Consider the following 25,965-nt stretch of genomic DNA (forward strand, 5'->3'; position numbering starts at 1 on the left):
AATTTCTTCTTCACTGTACATCATTGGCTACTATGGCATCATGAACCAAAAGGGAATTAAAAAACGTAGGACTCATTTCGTAGTCTTTCTCCTTACAGGAAGTATACCATCTAAGTATGTGTACCAAGGAACTGGAATAAATTATGGTTCTCAGGAGCCTTCTGCACTGGAAATTTAGATTGCACCTCTGTATTTTAGAAAAGATAAATGTTTAAAAAGAGACAATTTTGGTATATAGCCGTTAGAGTATTCCAATGAACAATTCCTATCCATTAGTCTATCAGGATTGGTGATTAAAACTCTCCATCACTCAAAATGGTTGCGTGTATAAACCAGTCTATACTGAAAGGAATATGACTTCCTCAGATGAAATTAGAATTGTAACTGTAGCAAAAAAAAAAAAAAAGTGATGTGAGAAGCAGGGAGGTTAATATATAAATTAAATACAAGTTCCTATATATTTCATTTTTAACATAAAATTCAGATAACAGCCGGGTTGGGGGGCGGGGGGGAAGATAGCTGCAAAATTATAACATGAAGCTGATGCAAAGAGTGGGTGCGTTTTTAGCTACGCAGCTGTCTCTCTCAATAATCTTGATATGGCATGATAAGAACAGAATAGGAAAAGTTCATTTTACAGATTTTCCTTTCAATAAGGATTGCAATTTATTCCCAGTAATATCAGACTATCCCACAAAGTAAATGTTATTTCCCTTATCTGCATGCCAAACTGACTTCACCATCTGAAAAAGCTTAAGAACTCAATACATCAAATTACCCAGCTCAAAACCGTTGTCTAGCGCAGGCCATTTTTGCCCTGTCATCCTATGACAGGATGTCAAAGCTTTCCTTTCCATTGCCAGCATCTGCAGGAATCTGATATACTACCTTCTCATACCCGGGAGGGGAAAACATCAGGCAAGGGTGATTGAAAGCAGCAAGTCAGACAGCTGCAGGGATTGGAGGTTGCTATAGCGGGATTGCATCAGCCATATAAGTCCTGCTTCCTATATTTCTTTATTCCATTTTATTAATGTGAACATTCTGGTTTCCTTACAACAATTGTGTTTTTTATCTCATATACTTCGGGTTGATTTAAAAGCAATGGGGATGGAACCGAACTTTGAAGATTTTTCCCTTAAACATTATAAAGTACTGGTTGACAGTGAGGATTTTTGCCACCGAGAAGAAAAGAAGCAGCTTCAAGCTCATACTCGCCTTACCAGAAAATAGCAAAGAGCTTTATAAATTAAAAAGAAATGAGGGGAGGAAATAGCAGGAATATTGCCATTAAGAAAATGAACTCTCAAGTATTATTTCTAGCAGAGACATCATTAGGAAATGGTATTAATACTGCAGGCTAATTCACTGCTCACTACAGGCAGGGGTGGGTTTCTACCAGTTCAGACCGGTTCTATAGAACCGGATGTTATGAGTCTGAGCAGTTTGCGCCCCTGGTTGGCCCCACCCCTTCCTGCCCACCAGTAAATCGCGCCCCTGGTTGGCCCCACCCCTTCCTGCCCACCCACTCCCTGCCCTGCCCAGTTATTCCTCATCTTGCCCGCCATTGCTAACCTGCCTTTGCCCGCTATTGCTGCCTGCTTTCCACCGCGGCCCTGATCTCCCTGGGTGAGTGACCCTACAAGCAAGCCCTGGTTGAGTCGATAACCTGGGCCAGACTAGTCTGCTGCACTGTTTCCCAACACCCCACCCCATCCCTGGGCTTTCCTGGGCTGGAGGCCATGCTTGCCGGGGAGAGGAGAGAGCATTCTCTTGCCCCCACTGGCCACGGAAAAGCAGCCACGGGGCTGGGGCCATGCTTGCCAGGGAGAGGAGAGAGGATTCACCTTCCCCCGCTGGCCATGGAAAAGCCACCACGGGGCTGGGGGGCATGCTTGCTAGGGAGAGGAGAGAGCATTCTCCTGCCCCCGCTGGCCACGGAAAGGCTGCCACGGGGCTGGGGCCGTGCTTGCCAGGGAGAGAAGAGAAGAGAACGTTTGCGTCAGCAAGGCGCCCCTTAATCAACTCCAGGACAGCTGACAGCTGCTGCGGGGAGCAGAGCCTGGAAGCCCTGACGCACCATGTGTACAGCCACATGGATAGCGGGGGGAAACAATCCCGGAAGCCCCTATGCTGCCAAAATCGCCATCACCGCCTCACTGCTGCTGCATCTCCCACCCCCTGTAGGGCTTTCAGTTTACCTGGTGCGCAAACAGGTGAACTTCCATCGCAGCTCGACACCTTCATGCAAGGATAAGGGGTGTGTGTGTGTGTGTGTGTGTCTAGAGTGAATGGATAATTCTAGGGGACTGGATGGCTTTGCACAGCTGCCGATGGACTGCACAATCCTAAAGTGCTGGGACTCAAGCAAACAAGTTCTAACCATGAGTGGTTTATGTTACTTTTTTGCTATCATCCCCTACCCAATAACTATATATGATTTTTTTTTTTGTCTATGCTGTAATCAGTGTCTCCCATTTTTCATCATTTTGTCTTTCTAACCCATTTGTATAGTGTGGAAGCGCTTTGTATGTACTTCGTGTACATGTGGTTGATCTATGTCAGGGGTCTCCAAACTTGACAACTTTAAGACTTGTGGACATAGCTGGCTGTAGAATTCTGGGAGTTGAAGTCCACAAGTCTTAAAGTTGCCAAGTTTGGGGACCTCTCGACTAGATTATCTAGGAAGAGAGAATAACATGCAGCAGATGCCTAGCAAAATTTAGTAATACTACAGATTGGCTGTTTACATTGAAATCAGGTGCAAGATAGTGATGGTAGGTAAATTATTGGGCAGTTTAGTTTGGTGTTTATTTCAGTAGGCTGATTTTAGAAAGCCAAATAGGATTAGATCTGGTAAGTACTTGGCTGGGAAGCCAACACAAAATGGGGTGTGGGGAGAAATGGGGTTGGAAAGGAAAGAAGGAAGGATAAGATAACTTTTATTGTCATTTTTTATTATAAGTACACTGGCAAACATTAAAAGTGAAATATATATACATATCCATACACATACATAACACACATATACACATGCTACACACACACACAAAATCATTGCCCATTTTGAATACATAGCGGAAAGGAAGAAAGTATTGAATACATATACACAAATGTGTGTGAAAAAAACTGCAAAGAAATAGGATTATAAAAATACAGCTACCAATCTTGGCAGTTATAGATGAGAGAGAGAAAAAGAAATGAAAAACAGAGAGGGAGAAAGAGATGAGAGAGAGAGAGAGAGAGAGAGAGAGAGGTGAGAAAGAGAGGGAGAAAGAAAGACAAAGACAGAGATACCTTTTTAAAAGAACATAGAAAAATGGCTCTTTGAGTGTTTAAGGTTGCAGACCCCTGGATTAGGCAAACACCATGATCATTAAGTGAACCTTGTGGTCATTAAGCAAACACTGGTTGTTAAACAAGTCTATTTCCCCAAATGGGCATTTTTAACCAGAAACCAGAAGGAATTGTTGGAAAGTGGCAAAAAACATAGAAAACTTCAGTCGTAAGACTGTGTGGGATATTGTAACTGGTCATAAGTGTGTGTGTATGTATTTATGGCTGTCAAAACACCAAAAACAGGTCAGGTAGCTCTGGGGAGGTGAGTCATAAATTAGAAAACTTGCTAAACAATTGTCCGTTAAGTGAGGACCACTTATATTTGGTTTGCCAGTCTCATGGCCACCTAGCTACACCCACCCCAGTCATATGACCACCTGGCCATGCCCACCCCATCACATGACCACCTAGCCATGCCAGTCAGCAAGCCACGCCCAACCAGTCACATGATCACCCAGCCACACCCACAAATTAGGCCATGCCCACAGAACCGGTTGTTAAGAAATTGGAATCCCACCACTGACTACAGGAGTTCGATTCTGTACGGCTCAAGGTTGACTCAGCCTTCCTTCCTTCCGAGATCGGTAAAATGAGGACCCAGATTGTTGGTGGCAAGAGGCTGACTCTGTAAACCACTTAGAGAGGGCTATAAAACACTATGAAGCTGTATATAAGTCTAAGTGCTATTGCTATTACTGAAACTGACTAAAAATAGGAGACATTATAGCAATAGCATTAAAATTTATATACCACTTCAGAGTGCTTTACAGCCCTAAGAAGTTTACAAAGTCAGGATATTCTGGGTCCTCATTTTACCCACCTCAGAAGGATGGAAGGTTGAGTCAACCTTGAGCCAGTCAGGATCAAACTCCTGGCTGTAGGCAGAATCAGTCTGAAATACTGCATTCTAACCACAGTGCCACCACGGCTCATGATAAACTTTATAATAGAAATAAGTAACAAATTAAAACTATCTTATATGATGATTGCATGGGATTCTTCTGTAAACTATTGAAAACTATGATCTTTGAAAAATACACATTCATTAAAGGTTTAAAAGTCAGATAATGAATTGTGGGGGGGGAAGTAAACTTAGTTGAAGATGACTGAAGATTTGAATAAATGCTCTATTTGTAAGGGTTAGAAGGATCTGAGAATTATTGGACAAATGGGATATAACATCGTTCCTTGAAAAGATATTCCCAGATTTACAATGAAGTTTGGATAAGACCAAAAAACAGCCAAGACAACAATCTTCAGAGATATATTTATAGGCTTCAATAAAAGCTCTAAAAAGAGGCAATATTTCAGCTAGGAAAAGAGATAAAAAAAATATGAACTGTTTCTGTATGCGTGTATATCTTCACTGATGGTCCTAGCATAAGTTCTCTCTGGCCATACAGACAGAAGTAACTGCTCCTGAGCACAAACTACCCAAGCGTTACAATATATACAGCTGTTTTAATGCAATGCACCTTTTATCAATGTTTTGCACTGCCTTAAACAAATATCATTATTAAAGTAAACATCACGTTGAACATTTGAACTATCAACAATTGCAAGAGTTCTTGGGAGAAGAAAAAGTTTATTTAAAACTTGAAAGATAATGTGGTCAATTGTCACAATATGGCAAAATGTCTACGGGAGATCGGGGTAGCTATAGAGAAGATCAAACAATAAATCGCCTTTGTATGTGACCTCAGTATATGTAGGCAAACTTCCACAGATAATTTCAATTGGTGCATATTTGGGGTGACGGGAGAATTATTTTATACCCAAGCATATAGTGCTTTGAAGGGAATCATGAGCACTTTGCATTTTTATCTAGGTATGAAAAGTCAACTAATAGATGTTTTTCAGCCCAGGTGAAAGAGGGTCTCTTTAAAGCAGGAGTGTCAAACTCATGTCGTCACGGCAGCATCACATGTTGTATCAGGACTTTTCCCCCCTTCGCTAAACTGGGCATGGGCGTGGCCAGCACATGGCGCATCTAGCCTGCGGGCCAGGAGTTTGACAGCCCTACTTTAAAGCCTTGCAGAGATCAATGTGGCTACTTTGTCCTATACTGATTGACAATTTCAGATTAGATAGAAATAGATCCCAGATAGAGCATATTCAAGTCTGGAGGTTGCCATTGTGGCCACTGTGTTTTAAGTGGTTGGGTTTTTTTTTTTTCCAAATCCTTACTCTAATTAAGCCCAGGACACTGTAAAGTTAAACAAACTAGATGCAGTTTTATTCCACCTTAACTCTGGAAAAACAAAGTCAAAATCTGAGGAGGAAAATAATAAAGAAATTGAACATTGATGGGATGGGGGTGCGTGACTCAGGGACGACTATGGGACAACAAAAGATGACATGGGTGATATGTATAAGATGACCTCATAAGCCTCCTAACAGACAGGAAGCAGCAGGTGAAGCTAGGCAGAAGTCACATCCGATACCTGTACAATTAGCACAGCCCCCCCCCCCCAAGGCTGTGTGCTTTCCCCACTTCTCTTCTCCAATGCCTGCATCAATACCAATGACTGCATCTCAAACGATCCATCTGTTAAAATACTGAAGTTTGCAGATGACACAACAGTGGTCTCATTCGAGACAACGACAAATCCGCATACAGACAGGAGATTGTACAACTTGCCTCGTGGTGTAACCGGAACAATCTGGAACTGAACACACTCAAAACCATAGAAATGGTGGTAAGACTTTAGAAGAAACCCTTCCATACTACCACCACTTACAATACTAGACAATACAGTATCAACAGTAGAGACCTTCCAATTTCTAGGTTCTATTGTATCACATGAGCTAAAATGGATACCTAACATCAAAAATATCATCAAAAAAGCACAACAACGAACGTTCTTTCTACGCCAACTCAGAAAGCTCAAACTGCCCAAGGAGCTGCTGATACAGTTCTACAGAGGAATTACTGAGTCTGTCATCTGCATTTCTATAACTGTCTGGTTTGGTTCTGCACCCCAACAGGACAGACACAGACTTCAGATAATTAGGACTGCAGAAAAAACAATTACTAGCAACTTGCCTTCAATTGAGGACCTGTATACTGCACAAGTCAAAAAGAGGGCTGTGAAAATTATTTACAGACCCCTCACATCCCGGACATAAACTGTTTCAACTCCTTCCCTCAAAACGACGCTATAGAGCACTGCACACCAGAACAACTAGACACAAGAACAGTTTCCCCCCGAATGCTAAACAAATAATGCCCTCAACACTGCCCAACTATTTACTAAGTCTGCACTACTATATTATGAATCTTCTCATCATTCCTTATCACTCATCCCCTCCCACTTGCGACTGTATGACTAACTTTGTCGCTTGTATCCTTACAATTTATATTGACTGTTTCCTAGTATGATTTGATTGCTTACTGTACCCTATGACTATTATTTAAGTGTTGTACCTTATGTTTCTTGACTCTTGACGGACGTATCTTTTCTTTTATTTATACTGAGAGCACTTGCACCAAGACAAATTCCTTGTGTGTCCAATCACACTTAGCCAATAAAAGAATTCTAAATCTAATTCTAATCATACAACTGCTGCAACTTGCATATCTTTGTCAAACATGACGCAAGTACATAATTCTAGCTATGACTTCAATATTCACCTACTCTCTTATTGATGTCCCTGTAAAGTTTCTTACAGATGTCATGGTTTGGCATGACATTCTAGTACAGTTAAGCAACTGTGTTTCCTTCAAGAAGTGAAGGAAACCTTCCTGGAGGCTTTTCTCCATGTTGGTAGGTTATTCAGTTAAGCTCATGGGAAAGAGACTTTGAACAGGCGAAAGAAAGCACATGATTAAAATGTATGTTTCTTTAGCACAGATTATGGTGATGGGCACTGACTTGAGTGTCTTTACAAGAGAACTGGATAGATCCATGGTTATTACTTTTGAAAAGTCAGAGTTAACTATGGATTATCCTTCCAAATATGAGCTGCAGGTAACAGCAGCAGAGAAGGGTATATGTCTCCATCTTTGGCTTGTGAATGTCCCAGAGCATCCACTGACCACTGTGAGAAAATGCTGGATTATGGTGAGCCTTGATTTGAAGCAATAGAGCTAGCTATTTTTATCTCTTATCTGTCTGTCTTGATACAAGTTTGATAATATTGCCACAGAAGGATTTAGGATTTATCTTTCAATCCCCAAAGGGCTCGTAGTGGCCTGTCTATTTAAAGATACCATTCTCCTCTTTGGACTGAGTAGGGTATCGTTGCTTATTCTTCAGCTGCTTCCATACAGCTGAGGGGGAAACTATGCAGGCCTTTTCCACAGAATTGCCATTCATCTCCCATGTGATTGGCTATTATTCATTTGTTGGACCTGGAAATATTCTCCCAGCCTTCAAAGGTTATATGCTTCTTTGAAGCTTGGAAAACCCTTAAATGTTACTTCTGAGTAACCAGAATAGAAGTGAAGGTCTTTTGATCCAAAATAAAAGGTACGATACAAATCACTTACCCAGCCATGGGCTTATATTCTGGCTGTCTGCTCTGGGCCCTTAATGATACAGATTCAAGCAAAGCTTTGTAGATTTATTATGGGGTTTCCATCAGCATTCTTCGTTTATACTTCCCACTTTGACACTTGATGCAGTTCTGATTTGATGGACTGCTTCTGATCCCTAGAGTTATGCTCCTGGTTTTTGACAACTGTAGTTAAAAATAGATGCTATTATTTATAATCAGTTTCATAAAATGCAATTGGATTAAACTGAAAAATATCAATTTGTCTGAAGAAGGTCTTATGGCTGAATGTTCAGCTTGTTGCAGCCAATATGGTTCTATTCCTGCAAATAATCACACTGGATCCATAAGTTTGACCTTGCAGATCACTTAGCAGCTGCAAAACATTGATTTGATCACTGGAGACAACCAAGAAGCTAGAAATGCCATATTCTATTTATTTACTGGAATCACTCTATGCTTTTTATTTTATTTACAGTATTTATTTTTAGTTGTCAATTGCTTACAAGATAATAGGTATAAGTAAAAATATAGTTCTGAATACATGGATACATATAAGAAAAAAAAGAAAAGAAACAATAGGACAGGGACGGTAGGCACTTTGGTGCACTTATGCACGCCCCCTATTTCTCCCCATCACTTTAGTTGCGTTTTGTATCTCTTTTCCAGACCTGCAGTTTCCTGTTTGAAGTGCAACAATCAGCTCTCTACTTAGTATTTCAATGTAGTTTGGCCAGTGGTGTGATTCAACCGGTGTAACAACCAGTTCGGTGAGTGTGCGCTTTGCGCCACACCCAGCATTTAGAAAAGGTAATTTTTAGCTACAATACTTACTTTCTGCTGCAGCCCCAGTGAATAAAACAGCTGATGCGTGGCAAACTGCTCTACCGCACGAATCAGCTGTTCTCAAAAACAAATAAAGCACAGGAAAAGGGCGGGGTTGGTGGGCGGGGCCAAATGATCACTAGAACTACCAGTTGGGGCGAATCCCACTCCTGAGTTTGGCGCAACTAAGATTTATTAAGGGAGCAGTTCTCAATATATTTACAAGCATTTTCTATACCAAAAACTAATTGTCAAAATTGTTTTTCAAATTACATGCAGCAATAATTTGAAATATATAAAATGAAGTCTTCAAATTATCCATCAGTCACTTCAATCTTTAAGTGCTGCTCCCGGAAGTTCCTTTTACCACTGAAATTCTAGTGATTATAGACCAGGGGTATCAAACTCATGTTGACATGATGGTGTCATGTGACCTACCAGGATTTTTTCCACCTTCATTAAATTGGGCGTGGGCGTGGCCAGCATGTGATGCATCTGGCCTGCTGGTTGGGAGTTTGACAGCCCTATTATAGACCCTTTTATCTTTAATCCATTACAAGTCAAGCGAGATCTTTTTCATGATGGTGAGGACTCCTGGCCAGCCTATCCCTTGCATTTAAGGAAGTGCCTTAGAAAGTAACCTTAGCACTTAGGTGACTAAAAAATCAACTCACAGCTAATTAATTTGTGTCATTCTTTTTTTAAAAAAAAACTAAATTATTTCTGACTCAGATTCCTAAATAAATACACTGGTGATGAAGTGTTGGACTTCACTGGAGAAATCGTGATCAAGTCTCAACTTAATTGGGCCTGTAATTATCTCACACACACTAACCTGTCTCGCCAGAACAATCTCAACCTTTATTCTCCTATTCCAACACAAAACCAGGGTATAAATATATAAACAAAATAAATATGCCCCTTTGTTACAATGGCTTGATAATTTGTTTTGTCTAAACCATTGGATACATTTTTCAATCATTTCAAGAAGAAGACTAAAGGAAGCCCTTGGGACTGAGTCTTTACTTCGCCATATAAATCAAATGCTGGGATTTTCAGACTGCTTCTCTGGTGACCTTTTAGGAAGGAAATCAATAGGAGAATTTTATTCAGGCAAGAGCGATATCTGATATTCTTATTTTGGTTGACAAATGCTGTGGCAGGAACAGATTGATGAGAGGCCATTCCCTTAGGCACAATATTATTTTGCAATTATCCAAAATGCTTCTGTAATACTAACCATCTTTAACAATATATTTGCGCTAGAAGATTATGAAGTGGCTTCTAAGGATATTTTGGAAAGTAATTCTGGAAATTGGAGATTTTCTTCTTTTTAAAACTCTTTAAAAGTCTACCATACTATTTTGCAGTAATTATAGCTGAACAAACATAAAATAGGCTTTGGTTTATAGCATGCAAATGTTCGTTAATTTTAAGAGATTTGAAGAGTAGCCTTTATTTTATTTTTCTGATCTAGGATTCTTATGAATTCCATTCTGAACATCTACTGTGTGCCTTGTCTTTCTCTTTCTTGTTTTCTAGCGTTTGCACTTTCTGCTTGTAGTTTTCAGTGCTTATGTTTCAATTTTTCTCCTTTCCACTCTTTATTATTCTCATAAATGCTGTTGTGAAAAGAAAATTAAATGGGAATTCTACTCCTGGTGCTTAGCTTACAAGTTCGAGAGCCAGCCTTGTGGCAGAATACAAAAGCATCATTTTGCATTGTTTCACCTGACCCAGTTCAATTGGCCTTTCCCAATTATGTTCTCGCCTGTTGTTTTGGATTGTAGCTCCATCAGTTGCAAACAGATTGGGTCTGGCTAAGAGAAGACCATATGATTGTAACCAAGAATCTATAGGAAACCAGACTGTGAAGCAACAAAGTATAGCTCTTTCAATATAACTCCAAATAGTTGCTCAGAACAGAGGTAGCCTCTTAATCAGCTGTATTTAGAGTTAGCTAGTCGTCTTTGGCATTCTGCACTAAGCAAAGGGTTGAAATGAACACCAACCCACTGATTTTAGTAAGTTGAAACCTTTGAATCCTATTCTCTTTGGCTGCCCGTTGCTGTGAAATATTTACTTAGTTATTCTAACTTTTAAATTGCATCTACCAAGTGAATTTTGGAATATGTTGACACACAGTAGGCTTTTCTGTTATAGTGTAGTTATTTCATCCTGAATAAGAATCTTTTTTTTCATTATCGACATCTATTTCCCTGGAAAGATAGGCCTTTAGGTAAAGTGGAGTGGTGCTGTGGCCTAGAGGTGGAGCTCTCACCTCACAATAAGGAGACTGTGAGTTTGATCCTAGATAGAGGCAGATAATGAGAATATATCTGCTGAACAAAACTCCACATTGGCAACAGGAAGGGCATCCAGCCATTAAACACTCTGCTAGCTCCATTCAGTTTCTCAGACTTCAGCCCTTCAAGGGATTATGGGGTTGTTAAAAGATGATGATGATAATAAGCCTTTAGGTAGAGTGATTGCATTTTATAACCCTATTTATCATGTATTTGAGAACTTTCTTGGATTTACTTTAGAAAGCACCCTTAAATGGATATAATAGAAACTGTTGGTTGTTTCTCTTAAAACTTGGTGGGGGGGGGGAATAAATATTTAAGGCTCCAGTATGGATGTGTAACATACAGCAGAAAAATGTTAAGTTTACATAAATGTACATTTACGTAAATTTACAATGTAAATTTTGTAAAGTTTTTAGGAATTCTGATGAACTTCAGCTTATTAGAGTTTTATATTGTAAGAATTAAGAGTGTAAAGAAATGAGAACTATGGATTTCTTTAATTGAGAATCATTTATATTATACTCCCCTATCACTTTTCTAGTAGATTTGTAGTTTGAAAGGCAATGTGAATACTATAAATTAGCAATATATATAATATCATTCACTCGGTGTAATCTAAAACTATACATATCATAACCTGGAATTTCCCTGATACCTTTTTAGCCTGAATTACATGAAGTTGTACATGGAGATATGTTCAGGCACATCAAATAGGACTAAGTTTATATATATATATATATATATATATATATATATATATATATATATATATATATATATTTTTTTATGATATAATGTGCTATTTTGATTTTCAGATGTCATGCAAGTCTAAGGACTAAGTTTCTTAAAGTAATCTTAGCCTATAATATGCAGCAGTAAAAGAAACTCCTAAGTGATTAATAAAAAAAAAATCTTTGAAATATACAAAATACACCTCATTAAGTTTTGAATGAAATAATTATCCTATTTCAATAAAAATATTTTTTCTATTTCAATCTATTATCCTTTCTATTATCTATCAATCTATCATTTCATTTTTTTTTCTATCTCATACCAGTATTTCAGCATAAGAATTTTAAGATCTAAAATCAGTTTTAGGTCTGAAGGAATGTGGGGTTTGTAATGTGTACTTGTGTCTTTTTCATATAGCTTATTAAGCTATATATAGTATTTTGGAAGTATGCAGATTAATACATTTCTTGTAATGTTGGGAAAGGACCAGAATGATCATTGCTTATAATTTCCTCTTCGCAGTAGGACTATTTAAGCAAGTCATGATCCATTAGGCAGTTATAATGTATTGATTTTTTAAAAAGTGTTTTGAATTATTATAAAAATAACTAGTATTCTTAGGCCCCCTTCCACATATGAGGACTGCACCTGTCTATATTCTTTCTCTGTGCCTCTGTTTCTCTCACACATACATACATATGTTTACTTGGAAAGCTAATCTGATTTATCATTACTTTGGTTCCTGTTTCAGAGGAAACACTTCAAAAACAGTTCCACATTTCCTCTGGGGCTGCAGAACAGGTAGTTTCCTCTTGGCAGAAGTTCTTAACTCATCTTGGCTCCTAAATCCTCCTTACCCCTTTGTTCCAGAAGCTTTGCCAGTCCCACAAAGAAATTGGCTTTCTCTCGGTTTTGGTTTTCCTCTACAAATCAGGATGAGAGAAATAAGGCTGAAATTGTTTGCAGTTGCTGGAGCAGAAGCCAGCAATTTCAAGGAAGGGTCTCGTGTAACTATTTTATCTAGCGTGCATTTCTACATTGTGATATCTAAAGTTACCAATTTTCAATGCTGAAATTTAACTAGCTTCTATTAATCATTCCACAAATTATTTTTAAAAATCTGAAGGTTCATATCTCATTCGTCAGGGCAATAATTATGGATTATGGATATTGTAGTTTGTTTAGATATTTCAGATGTCAGTGGAAAATAAATTCCACTAATGCATAAGTTTGAAGAATTGTTGATAACATTTTTCTAAACTTTTAAAAAAATTGTTAGCATTACTTGTTTTTACAATTACATTGTTTTTACATTTTAACAGTCTGGGGTTATACTGTACAATAAAATATTACTGCTATTTAAGATTATTTATATTCTGATCCAAATGAATAATAGAGGTTATTGAAATGCTTCTTGCTAACATTTCTAACATTATTCGAGATTATTTTGTAAAATCTTCCAAAGGCAATCATTTTGAAGTGTATAAAATCTACAATGTTTATGCATAGCTGATCTCTATAATTCTTAAGATTTTGCATCTCAGCAATAATATTACTAACTAATGCTACTCCATTGTAATCAAATGTCATTAAAGGTATAAAATTCAGAATTCAAATTTGTATCATCTAGTTGGTACAGAAAACTGATCCAATCCATTAATTTCCTAATTAATCATTAACCAAGACAATAGGTTCTTGTTACTTGACCATTTAGCTTCATGTTTAATAGTGGGTGAGTTCTCTTTATTTCTATTTCATTCATAAAATGGAAATGCAGAATTCATAAAGCCAACATCTGTTCTGATTTCCAGTCTACCGTCAAGAAACTAAACAGACCATTCATGATGAAGTTTTGGAAACAACTGAAAAGGATTCTAATTTCCTGGCAAAAAGATAGTTGCATACTGGACAGAATCACTGGATGGGTCAATTTCAACATGTTATAGTTACGGAAAGTATAAAATTTCATGCTCTGGAATAGCAAAGCAATTGAGCCAAACATGCTGAATCTATTTAAACAGGACCTGCAACACTCAGGAAAGAAGCACTACATTTTTTTAAAAAGCATTACTTCCCAAACATTTCAAAATATTGATTCACCTTTCCTCCATGGAGAATGAAGGGGGAATATATTATATAGTTTAGTTGCCTATTAAAGTTATAATAATGATAATAGTTCTGTATGATATCTCTTTATAATATTTTATGCTTCACCAAAAATGGCCATGTGAATTGTTTCCTATGATTGCTGAGCTTATATTGTACATTGGTATTTTGTGTAAGCTTTATATTGTGCCATATAATAAAATTTCTGAAAGTTTCCCTCCAGTTATCTATTTGCTTGAGAAATGCAAATTCAGTACATACTGAATCCATGACATCTTCATGGTTGAATCCATGACATCTTCATCAAGCTATCTCCCCACAACTGATGAGCTATACATCAGTTATGCCTGCCATTCTTTCTTCCAGCTTTCATTTCCTGAGGTGGACTCTGGAAGAATTTAATAGAAATGGTTACAATGATTAGGGACTGAACATAATTTTTTCTGACTTTTCATGAAGCTGACTTGGCTTATTCTAGGACTGGACTCATTCTAAAATTCTAGTACCAACTACCTGTGCCATTCACTGTACCTTAACCTACCATTCCGTCCTTCAGGCTAGCTGTCCATCTTCTAGCCCATCACTTTTCTACAAGTAGGAATCCTAAGTTCTTCATTGTCCTGCCGCAGTTCACTTCTATTTAACAATTGTATTATCTTTCTTCCCATCAGAGAGCTTCAAGATTTCTTGGAGGGCTTCCTTCATATTCAGTTGAATCATTACTGGGCCAACCATAGACTGAAAGAGGGTGCACCAGAAGACAGTCCCAGGTTTTATTAACTGTGTAATTCACTTACAAGTGCATCCATGTGCCAGAGTTATTATTCAGTTGCAGAGGAGAGTTCTCAGAGCATTCAGAACTTGACTAAATTTGTTAATTAAGGAAAGGTCGGGGTGCTTTGATCTTTTCTTCGGTTAATGAATTCCTACAAAGTAGGATTTTTCTAGGATACTAAATGTTCATAAAACATGGTGTTCAATCAGGTACCTTATCTTTTCTTTAAAAAGGGCTAATATGTAAATGAAATAGTGCAGTATCACAAATAATTTAACAAAAAAAATCTAAATAACAGGCCACCGTAAAGGTACAATACTATCAGTTTACATAGATGACTAGTAATTGATATGTTTTAGTTTGTTCTCAAACCTGAACAGAAACAAGTGTCATTGGAGAAGACCTTGGTGTTTGGAAAAATCGAACACAATCAAAAAAGTGGTTGACAGAAGACAAGGTGACTAGATACTATCACTGATGACATAAACAGGAGTTTACAGGAAAAAGCAGTTTAACAGGCCATCCTGGGCTGTTGTCCCTCAGATCACAAACGACAAAAACTGAGGCTACCCTCAAAGCTTTGAAAGCACTCTGTTTCATTGGTGCTTGTTTTAGACTTAGTAAAGAATATAACAGCCATCTAAGACAAAAAATAATTGTTCCTAGTCTTGCTCAGTATTAATATTTGTTTTAACATTTCTTTCTAGCAAATCTAGCTTCCACATTCTGATGATCTGTTGTTCTTGAGTTTTAAAAGACTGAGGTTATTATTTTTCTTCTTTTCCATCTTGCTTCGCCCTGGCTAAAAAATTTTTTTTTATTATTGTTATTTGCTTTAAAGTATTGAAAATTGGAAAAAGGAAGAACCAGATAAGGTCATAATCTCTTTTATTTTTTTGTTATTCATATGTAAGACTGATTCCAACCAGAATCAGGTAATTTAATCTTATATGAAACAGTAACTCTTTCCATTGCCTCCAGCTAAAAGGGAAAATATTAAGCTATGCTAATATAAATATGCATACATAGATAAGGGTTCATTTGAAAACAGAAACTCCTCCTGGAAAAGTGGGATAGGTAGGAAATGCATGTATGCTTCCTGCATTTTTCCCCTATAAAATTATGTTATTGTACATGATAGTTACAGGCTTTATACATTTGGTAAATTAGGATAAAACAAGAGGGTAAAAGTTCTTAACATTTTGATAGCAATCTATTTTTTAAATAAAAGTTATGACACAGACTTTAAAAAGTTAAGATAAACATGCTTAAAGTAGTTTTCTGGGGGAAACAAAAGTCTTTCTTTTTTGTCTCTCATGAATATGTGTGTTAGAGATCATTAAAAGTGATAATTCTAGTTTGATCCATTTACTAATATGAAATTAGGAAGTAGTTGGAGATAATGCACTTTCTTTATCCTCATTAGACTTTTGGATAGCCTTTCGTAACACTGACTATAGTATCCTTCTGGACTATCTACAGCAGGGGTGTCAAACTCGAGGGGTGTCAAACTTGATTTCATTGAGGACCGCATTGTTTGACCTTGGCGACCGGGTGGGCGTGGCCAGCTCGACATCACTTGTGTTGGGGGCACCTGTGATGGCCCAAGGTGGAGCTCAGGAGGCTGTGATGGTCTCCTGCAACCCCAGGGAAAATGGAGCTCCATTTTTGCTGGCAGAGGGTTGCAGGAGGCCACTGCAGTCTCCCAAGCTCTGCTTTTGTGGGCCGGTCCTTTGCTGTTTCCAGGGTGGCCCCGTGGGCCAGATCTGGCCGCAGGCCTTGAGTTTGACACCCCTGATCTAATGGGGTAGGAAATTGGCGGCACCACATTCTGACTTTCACTGAAGTGTGCCTATAGGGTTGCCTTCTCCAACCAGTATTGGCTCACTCATGACAATCCATCTGGGGAAGAAACTGCTAATGATAATCCCCTATTAGTGAAGTGAGATGAGGTAAAAGAGGTATAGCCTGGGAAACTCTACTTCTCAGTTATGGTACCAATATAACAGAACAATCTTATTCTAGAAGCTAGCTTGATGGAATTTGCTTCCAGAAGTCGGTTAAGATCAGCACTTCTGTAGACCATTTGGGTTTGGCTGGATTTCACCATCAATATTTACTTTTTCATTTTTTTTTTCTATTTGCAGTTGCAGTTTGACTGCTCTGTGCATTATTCCATTTTGTGGATATTTCATGATTTCTCACTGTATAGTTTTTACTGCTGCCAGCTGCCATGAGCATTGGATGAGTGGCAGCATATACATTTAATATATAAAGAAACCTTACTTCCATTTGCTGCTCGTCTGAATCCTCTTTTGAGCTCCAGGGTCTTTATGAGTTTTGAACACAGCTGTAAAATTCTTTTCAGCTGTAAAACAAAACTGTCCATTCATAATCGCTAGGATTTAATCGATGGCATTAATTGCTTCTGAATTTCTCCATGAGGAACCTGACTGTGGCTCCGATGGGAATGTCATTGCCTGATAATTAGGAAATTCCATTGACACCTTGGTTCTCTGTGGCTCTTGTTTATTTATTTTTTCTTGTAAGGTTCATTTTATTATCTTATGTTATGGTGAACTGGACTACTTCTGCTTAGATTGAATAGCATTGCAACATCTATACTAAGCAATATGTTCTGCTTCAAAAGGCTTGCCATAAAGGGAAAGTTGTTCTACTGGATTGTAGACTGATTCTATCCATTCTCTTATAAATGTGTATTTTTTTGTTATAGTGACAGAGATATCTACCAGGTGTTTTTAGGTGGTTGGACCCTCAGGTAGACTCTTGGTCTTCTCCCTCTTAGCCTTACGCATGCTTGCCTTGTGTGGCAAAAAATAGTTGCCTTTTGTACAATAGCCCAAGCTGGATGGGATAGCTAGACTACTCAACCCATTTTTGTTTCCTTGCTAATCATCTTCATAATTAATTCAGTTTATATGCCTCCAGACTCTGAACAGTTCTGGGTAGTTATTAAGTTATTAAGACATTTTTTTAAAAAACAGAGGCCAATATAACAAACATGACAGCCACACAAGGCAAAGCCAGAACAATGGCAAAGGGGAACAGAAAGGGAAAAGAGGAGCAGCAGTCCATCTCTCCAAAGGTCTGGGAGGAGAGCCAGGATTTTTAAGGCCCTTTGAAATGCCTGGGATTTCTGAAGTAACGTTCTTGGCTTCCATTTTGTTTCCTAGTGAAAGCCCTGAAGGAGGCCTAGCCAGTCAGCTTTCCTTGAATACTAGACTGAAAAGGGAAAAGAATTGAATTTGGTGAAGGCAGATTTCCAACTCCTGCTTAGAATGCAGAATAAAATATACTTTTTTAAGAAAAATAAATATAAGTAAGAAATTGTAAAGGTATACTTTACAATTTCCTTGTTCTTTTTCCCCCCTAATCCTGCAGAAAAGAACAAAAGTATCTGTGGGTATGTCTCTGTGTTTATGTATGAGAGAGAAAATGCTGGGTATAAGAACCCCTTCATATCATATTTGTAAAGAACCAGAATCAGGAAATCAGGAAAACATAACAAATGATCTACATGATTATAAGTCAGATAAAGATACAGATAAGGGTACTGAATTATTTTCTTGCCCTGCCTATATAGTTTGATGGAACTGCATCATATGGCAAGATACTATTGTAGAGAAGAAATCAATTAAACCAAACTGAATTTTAAAAGAAGGCAATTGAGGCCTATTTGTCATTTTTAGGTCACTGCTGACATCTCTGAATATAATTTTCATATGAGCTGCATTTCAAGGCATGTCTGTGCTTGAAGAAGCAACATTTGCACAGCAGGAGACCAGATCAAAATGAAGCAGTCAGATGCAGGTGCACAGTAGTAAGAAGTGGGCGATTTACCCTGAAGCAGGATTGCTGGGCTGAGAAAGTAGCAGCTCTCCCCATAAGATTGGATGGGCTCTCTGATACGGAGCCTAGTGCCAGAAACAGTCATGGGGGGCCTAAATAATTGTTCTTTCCCTTGAATTTAATGAGATGCATTGCCCAATGCTCAACAACAGAGGTATTCCTTTTGTCATGCTAACAAGATGCTATTCAAGCCCTGCTTCCTTTGATTTCTGTTTAATCCCTTCCTGCTTCTCAAGGCTCCAACCAGGCAGTGAAAGAGTTGAAAAGATGGAGGTTTGCACTGTGTGCATCTGTTGCTTAGATCAATTCTATTTGGCTAAATGAAAGAGAGGAAACAAGAGTTTCCGTGAGCAGCATTACAAATGCCACATACATTGTACATGTAGGGGCAACATGCAAAGTTGGAATCATCAACAACTCAGAAGTCTCTGGAGTGTAATCATGGAGAGCCAGTTTGGTGCAGTGATTGAAGTTCTGGACTGGAAACCACGAGACTACAAATTTTAGTCCTCCTTTAAGCAGGAGAACCATTTGGATTATTTGGGGCCAGTTGCGCTGTCTCTCTCTTTCTCTCCTTCTCTCCCCCTCCCTCCCTCTCTCTCCAATCCATCTCACATGGTGGTGGTTGTGAGGAAATAGGAAGAGGAAGCGTTATGTAGTCTGCTTTCAGTTGTAGAAAATAAAGATGAATTAGAACTATAACAAATAATGATCTGTTTCATTTTTGTTGCTAAATATCAAAAGTCTGTACAATTAGGTTTGGGGAGAGATTAATGTATATTCCAAATGGTACCTTGGAGGTGACTGTGAGCCAATAACCTACTATTCAAGATTGTTATTGTGAGGAAAACTTGAAGGAGGGAGTGCAATATAATATATTAGAGCTCTGCAGTACTTCAGATGCTCTTCTGAAAAGCTATTTCAGAAAGAACCACTTGCCTGCAGTTCTTTGAAATACAGTGGTGCCTCGTTACTCCACTGCTTCAAAACTTGTTGAATTTGGTACGTGGTGCATTTCCACATGAAAATATTGTCCAGGTGCTCATTGTTTGTTTGGTACTTGATGCGCTGTGATAGGAAAAGAAGGATTGCCACGGAGAGTGGAGAAGAATTCTCCCATGCCAGGAAGGTTGCTGCAAAAGGAATAGGGGGATGGCCATATCCACAATGATAACTCCTTGTTGCAGAACAATCCAATACTTGTTTTCCCTGGATGACAGTGAAAGGCTGTTAATAATTTAATATATGCACTGTCTCCATGATTTTCATCTTTTAATTTTAATTCAGATTGTAATGTGGGGTTGTTGAGGGCATTTTTTTGCAATTATTGTTCAACAGCTGAAAGATATATTCTTGTGAATATTTTTAGACTCCAGATAAAAGTGTGAGGTCTAGCAAATGTGGTTGTCAAATTGAGCCAGGAACATTTAAAATACTGCAAGAAAATCTATTCTAGTAACGTCGATATCGGTGGTCTTGATTATTATTTTTCCCTTTGTGGGCAGTGCTGAGAAATAGTCAGGCAGTCACATCTAAAGGATGGTTGCTGCAGCCCTCCCCTTCCCCGCTCCCTCCTCTTGAAAGAGTTGTACGAAGAGCTTACAAAAAAAGTAGAAGAAAACAATATCCAGGTCTTTTCAGATATACCGTATCAATGTTACTGTCGTAGGAAAGAATATTCCCAAGGCTCTGTAAAATAATTCCTTCTCTCCAGCGTAATAATTCTCAGAACTATTCATAGATAGATCTAGGATTCATAATGAAGGGGTTCTTCGGGCAGTGGAAATTAGTTTTAGTTTTGAAAATGAATTGTATTCAAATTGGTTAATTGAATCAATTACTGTTAGTTAAAAGAATTACATTCCATAATCTAAACATCGTTCATCTCTTAAAGCCCTGGGGAACACAGAATACAGAACAGAGTTGGAAGGGACCTTAGAGGTCTTCTGGTCCAACCCCTTGTTCAGGCAGGAAACACTGTACCATTTCAGATAAAGCGTTGTCCAGTCTCTTCTTAAAAACTTCCAGTGTTGCAGCATTCACATCTTCTTGAGGCAAGTTGCAGAGGACAAGAGAAGGAACAATGAATGAGAACTAATCAAGGAAAAAGGCAACCTGGAATTAAGGAGAAAGTTCCTAAGAGAGAGGACAACTAACCAGGGGAACAGCTGGCCCTCAGGAGGTGTGGGTGCTTTCATAACTAGAGGTTTTGGGAGAGACTGCTTGAGCAGGGAGTCGGCCTACAAAACCTCCAAGGTCCCTTTCAGCTCTATTCTGATCTATTGATTGAAGTTGTTCCACAAATTATTTGTTCCGACTGTCAGGGAATTTCTCCTTCGTTCTAAGTTGCTTCTCTCCTTGATTAGTTTCCACCCATTGCTTCTTGTTCTGCCCTCAGGTCATAGAGTAACAGAGTTGGAAGGGATCTTGGAGGTCATCTAGTCCAACCCCCTGCTCGAGCAGGAGAGTCTATTGTAAATATGAGCCTCTACCTAGGATCGAACTCACAACCTCCTGATTGTGAAGCAAAAGCTCCACCTCTAGGCCACTGGAGCTGCCAGGTACTTTGGAGAATAGCTTGACTCCCTCTTCTTTGTGGCAGCCCCTGAGATATTGGAACACTGCTATCATGTCTCCCCAAGTCCTTCTTTTCATTAAACTAGACATGCCCAATTCCAGAAACTGTTCTTTATATGTTTTTGCCTCCAGTCCTCTAATCATCTTTGTTGCTCTTCTCTGCACTCTTTCTAGAGCCTCAACATCTTTTTTACATTGTGGCAACCAAAACTGAATGCAGTATTCCAAGTGTAGCCTTACCAAGGCATTACAAAGTTGTATTAACATTACACGTGATCTTGATTCTATCCCTCTGTTTATGCAGCCTAGAACTGTGTTGCCTTTTTTGGCAGCTGCAGCACACTGCTGGCTCATATTTAATTGATTGTCTACTAGGACTCCAAGATCCCTCTCACAGTTACCACAGTTGAGCCAGGTACCACCTATACTATACCCGTGCATTTGGTTTTTCTTGCCTAAATATAGAGCCTTACATTTTTCATTACTGAATTTCATTTTGTTAGATAGTGCCCAATGTTCAAGTCTTTCAAGATCCTTCTTGCATCATAAGCCTATCTTCTGGAGTGTTCCCCATCTATCCCCTCATCCAAATCATTGCTGAAGATGTTGAAGAGTACCAGGCCTAAGAGAGAGCCACTGCATAGGTCCCTCCATGTAGATGCAGTTCCATTGAGGTCTATATGTTGAGCGCAATTGGTCAGCCAGTTACTAATCCATCTGGTGGTGATGCTGTCTAACCCACATTTTTCTATCTTATCAAGTAGTAGGTTGTGATCTACTGTTTCCTGCTGCTGTGGAGTAAGCTGTCATCACCATGTTTTCTCTGGAGCATAAGCCTAGATGATTAACTTACAGAGTTAATTAGTTCAGCTTTCCAGTACAGCTAGAAGCAACACAATGTTAGGGGAATAAAAGAGCTGCATCAATCTCAGATCACCACGTCCCTTGTATGTAGAAGAGGACTGTAGTCTCCTATCTGTCCAAATGATGATTAGATGTAATAGAGGGGTTTTTTCCTCCAGTGGCTATTAAATTATTTCACATCAGCCTGATAATTGCATGATAAAGGGGGATTTACAATAGCATCTTTTCACTCACTGCTACTTGCATTTTTTCTTTTATTTCACAGATTGGGAAGAGACAGAAAGTGCTTGTTACAGAAGAATCCTTTGATTCCAAATTTTATGTTGCTCATAATAAATTCTACGAACAGGTAACATTTTAAAAATAAGGAAAAAATTGTCCTTTTTGTCATCCTTAACTTTAACTGTCATACAAAATAATGTTCATGAATTTGATACCTAGTTTCCACCAATCCTGTGACTGGAGCTGTCAAATGCATCTGTTTTCTCCAAGTTGCAGAAAATAGATTAATATAAATGATTTTCCTATTAATTGATTTCCCCTCATTTTGTTCATTAAAATGACATCTCTCATGTTAAGATATCTCTATTTAGATTATTATTTAGGTTCTAAATAATTAGAAATGTGGAAACAACTTCTAATTGGAGAAATATTTTGTAAAATATTTTGTAGTTAAGCAATAACAACAGAGAGTTCTTAGTCAACCTTGAGTCAGTCAGGATCAAACTCCAGGCTGTGGGCAGAATTAGCTTGCAATATGAGTTAGCTTGCAGTACTGCTGGGAAGGTTTATATAAAAAAAACTTTAAAATTTTCTAATATTGTATAAGTTTCTGTTATGGCAAATGCTATCAAATGTTAAGATATCACATGGCATTTTTTACGTTTATCTTTCTTCCTTTTTGGATGTAAAACTGTAAGTACTTTTCAAAGTATTTGGAAAAACAATCAATATATTTTCTTTTAAAGATTCTTGTACCAAAGAACCCTGAATTCATGGGAAAGATGGTAGAAGTGGACATTTTTGAAGCAGGGAAGCATTTTATGAGAGGACAGCCAGTATCAGAGGCCAGAGTATTCACTCCATCCATCAGAAGGCCGTTTGCCCGAGGAGAGGTTTCTGGTTTAACAGAGGTAAGTAGTACATTTTCTTACCCCTTATACTTAAATCAAAAGAGGAGCTTCATCATTCTAATTCAGTTGGTACTGAATTTTTTGTTGTTGTTGTATTTATGTGTGTTTAAATTCTAAAAACATTTAAGTAGAATTTTGAAAATATAAGTTTAGTATGGGAGAAACAATAGTAATTTCAATCTTATTTCTAAAATATGTGATGGGTATTTTTAAAAAGGTAAATATAAATACCTCTAATGTTTACCTAACATTATTTTATTTTTCTGAACTTAAGAGCCACTAGACATGCTATACAATTACTGGATATATCAGTTGCTGAGCTTTCTTATTGCCTCAAATGGCTATTTATCTTGTTGTTATTAGGTTGCTAATAATACTATAGCTCATTCCAGCTCAGTTACTGTCATAATATTTGGGCATGGATCTCAATAGGAATAAAAAGAGTGCAGTAGCTTAATGCTTATGGCTTGTCACACAGTCAGCCAGATGTTTAGATTGAATTGGACATTTTCATCCACCTATCAAGTCGTTATTGTTATTATTATTAAAATCACTTTATGGTATAAACATTGCCACTTTCTGCCAATTTGTCATGTTGTCCAAGTTGACATCCATGGTCAATAATAATTTCATAGAAGTTATGCTCAGCCTGTATACTCCCATTCCAAGATTGTCTAGTCTTTGAGCTGTTTTTCTGCCCTGTTTCTGGCTGACAGGCTGATTTTTTAATTGATTATGTGGCATCAAGTCAGTATTGATTAAATAAACATTCTTCAAAGCATTTTGTAACCAACTTGGCCCTTCAGTTTTTCCAGTGATGCACCCATTGCCTATGTAAACAAGTCCCTCTACTTTGCTCTTTGTCATTCTCTTCTCTTTCCTTCCATCTTTCTCAGCATGATGGATTTCTCAAGGGTTCTGTATCTAGATATCCAAAATATGATAGTTTGAACCTGGTCATTTTATACTCAAGCTGGTTTTAGAACCACACATCATTTCTGTAGGATGCTGGATAATTGGGAAAGCCAAAGAATTTGAAAAAAGCATCTTGATTTAGGACTCCAATCTGCATTTGAATGACCTAAAGCATTGTTTTTTTAGCATGTGAAATTAAGGCTGCTGTGCTGTAGTTTGAATATTTTATGTCCTTTCTTGGGAGTTGGTTTGTATTCTGATCTCTCCCATCTGTTGGATATTGGATATCATGTTGTTTCCCAGTTTGGCTGGTATGGTTCTGTTAGAATTTACTGGGTTTTTTTATTTCTTGTCATATTTTTTTGAAGATACTTCCAACTTGATAATAACCAGAAAGCTGATCTAACTTAATCTTGTAGTATTAAAAGGTCTTGTAAACAAGAATATCTTCTAAATTATTTTGAATATTGACCTCCTACTACATAGAATTTCAGTATATTCCTCCTTAATTTGATCTTCTTTGAATCAGTTACAGCCTACCAACTGGCATCCTTTAGCATATCAATCTGAGGTTGGAACATTGTTCTCAATTTGGGGAGCTTTTGAAAACTTTCCATGTTTTCTGTATCTGTTTCTATCCTTCTTGCCTCTTCTAATAGCTCTCTGACATTTTTTGTTATGTCTCTTCCAGAGTTCTTCATTTTGGGGTGGGATGGATTTTTTATTTTTGGCTTTGGCTTCTCTTTTCCTCGTGGCAATTTTTCACTATCTGTTCTGACAACCAGTTTCCTTCTTTTGTGTCTTGGTCTTTGGCAGTCTTTCTTCACATTTGTCCTTAACAACTTATTTGATTTCATTCTACAGATCTTCTTGTTCCCTATCAATGAGATTTAGGGCAGCAGTCCCCAATCTCCAGTCTGCGGCCCGGTATCAAGACACGGTCTGTTGGGTCAGGCAACTAGTGGGTGAGCATGGGAAGCTCAATTTGAACAAGCAGTGGGCACACATGCAAAACCATCCCCTCTCCCTACCCCACCCCACCCTGGTGCCAAAGCTGGAAAGATTGGGAATCACTGACTTAGGGACTCAAAGTAATTCCTGATGCTCTCCTTGAAAATGGTAGTCATGTGTTCAAGTTCCAATCATAAAAACTGGTTTATTTTGTTCTTCCACTTCAGTGTGACTTGGAACCTACACATGAGCAGCTTGTGATGTGCTCTAGTTAATCCCTAGCTGTATCTTGCTGTTATATTTGAGCTCTTCCACATCATTATACCAATAATACTCAATTTGATTTTTGTATATACTGTATGTATTATCAGCATCATTTTAGTTGTTTGAAGAATGTGTTAGTAATGAAGAAGCTGTTGGCTTGGCAAAAATTAATATCCCATTTTCCTACTTCATTTGTTTTTCCTAGATTGGACAACCCATCTATTTTTAACTTCTTACTATTTCCAACTTTAGAAGCTTCATTCCAAAGTGGCATAGAACTGATGGAGTTGAGAATTTTTGTCAGTTATGCTAACTTGCAAACCAGCATGCAATTTTTCAGAACTACAGTCAGAAATGTATTTTTAACAGTATCATTTCTCTAAAGAAAAATCAAATTAGCGTTAATAGTGCAACCAGAACTATGGATCTCATCCTCAAATGTCAGTCACTAAAACTTATCCAGTGAAATTAGATAGGATAGGAGGAATCTTTGGGTGCTTGTAGTGTAATTTATTAATGTAAAGTTGGGTTTCTCTCATAAAATATTCAACAAAATTGAATGTTTAATGATAACAATTCTGTCTCTTTAATCCACAGGTGGGCAATTAATTTTCCCCAAGGGGCCACATGAGAAATTGCAACTGTTGTGGAGGGCCAAACTAACAGGCTGAATTTAATTCTGCTCAATATTAATTTTATCACTTTATAAAAAGCAGTAAATTACATGGTTTTGATTACCTGCTATTGATAATAATATGTGTTACATCTTGATTTCTAATTTCCTACTGACCTCACATAGTGATAGTGA

The 25,965-nt window shown here is 38.0% G+C and overlaps 1 protein-coding gene across 2 annotated transcripts in view; it reads left to right on the top strand.

Annotated features, from left to right (window-relative positions):
• Nucleotides 1–25,965, top strand: part of CDKAL1 (CDKAL1 threonylcarbamoyladenosine tRNA methylthiotransferase) — a 299,952-nt gene that overhangs the window by 251,769 nt on the left and 22,218 nt on the right. For both annotated transcript variants that reach the window (XM_087930944.1, XM_026699524.2), the window contains exons 14-15: nt 22,160–22,243; nt 22,863–23,027. In XM_087930944.1, the coding sequence (XP_087787070.1) occupies nt 22,160–22,243; nt 22,863–23,027 (249 nt within the window). The remainder of the gene's footprint in view (nt 1–22,159; nt 22,244–22,862; nt 23,028–25,965) is intronic.

The sequence above is a fragment of the Pseudonaja textilis genome, chromosome 3 (genome assembly GCF_049901715.1).
Source record: "Pseudonaja textilis isolate UNSWEBS1 chromosome 3, rPseTex1.2, whole genome shotgun sequence".
Lineage (NCBI taxonomy): Eukaryota > Metazoa > Chordata > Lepidosauria > Squamata > Elapidae > Pseudonaja > Pseudonaja textilis.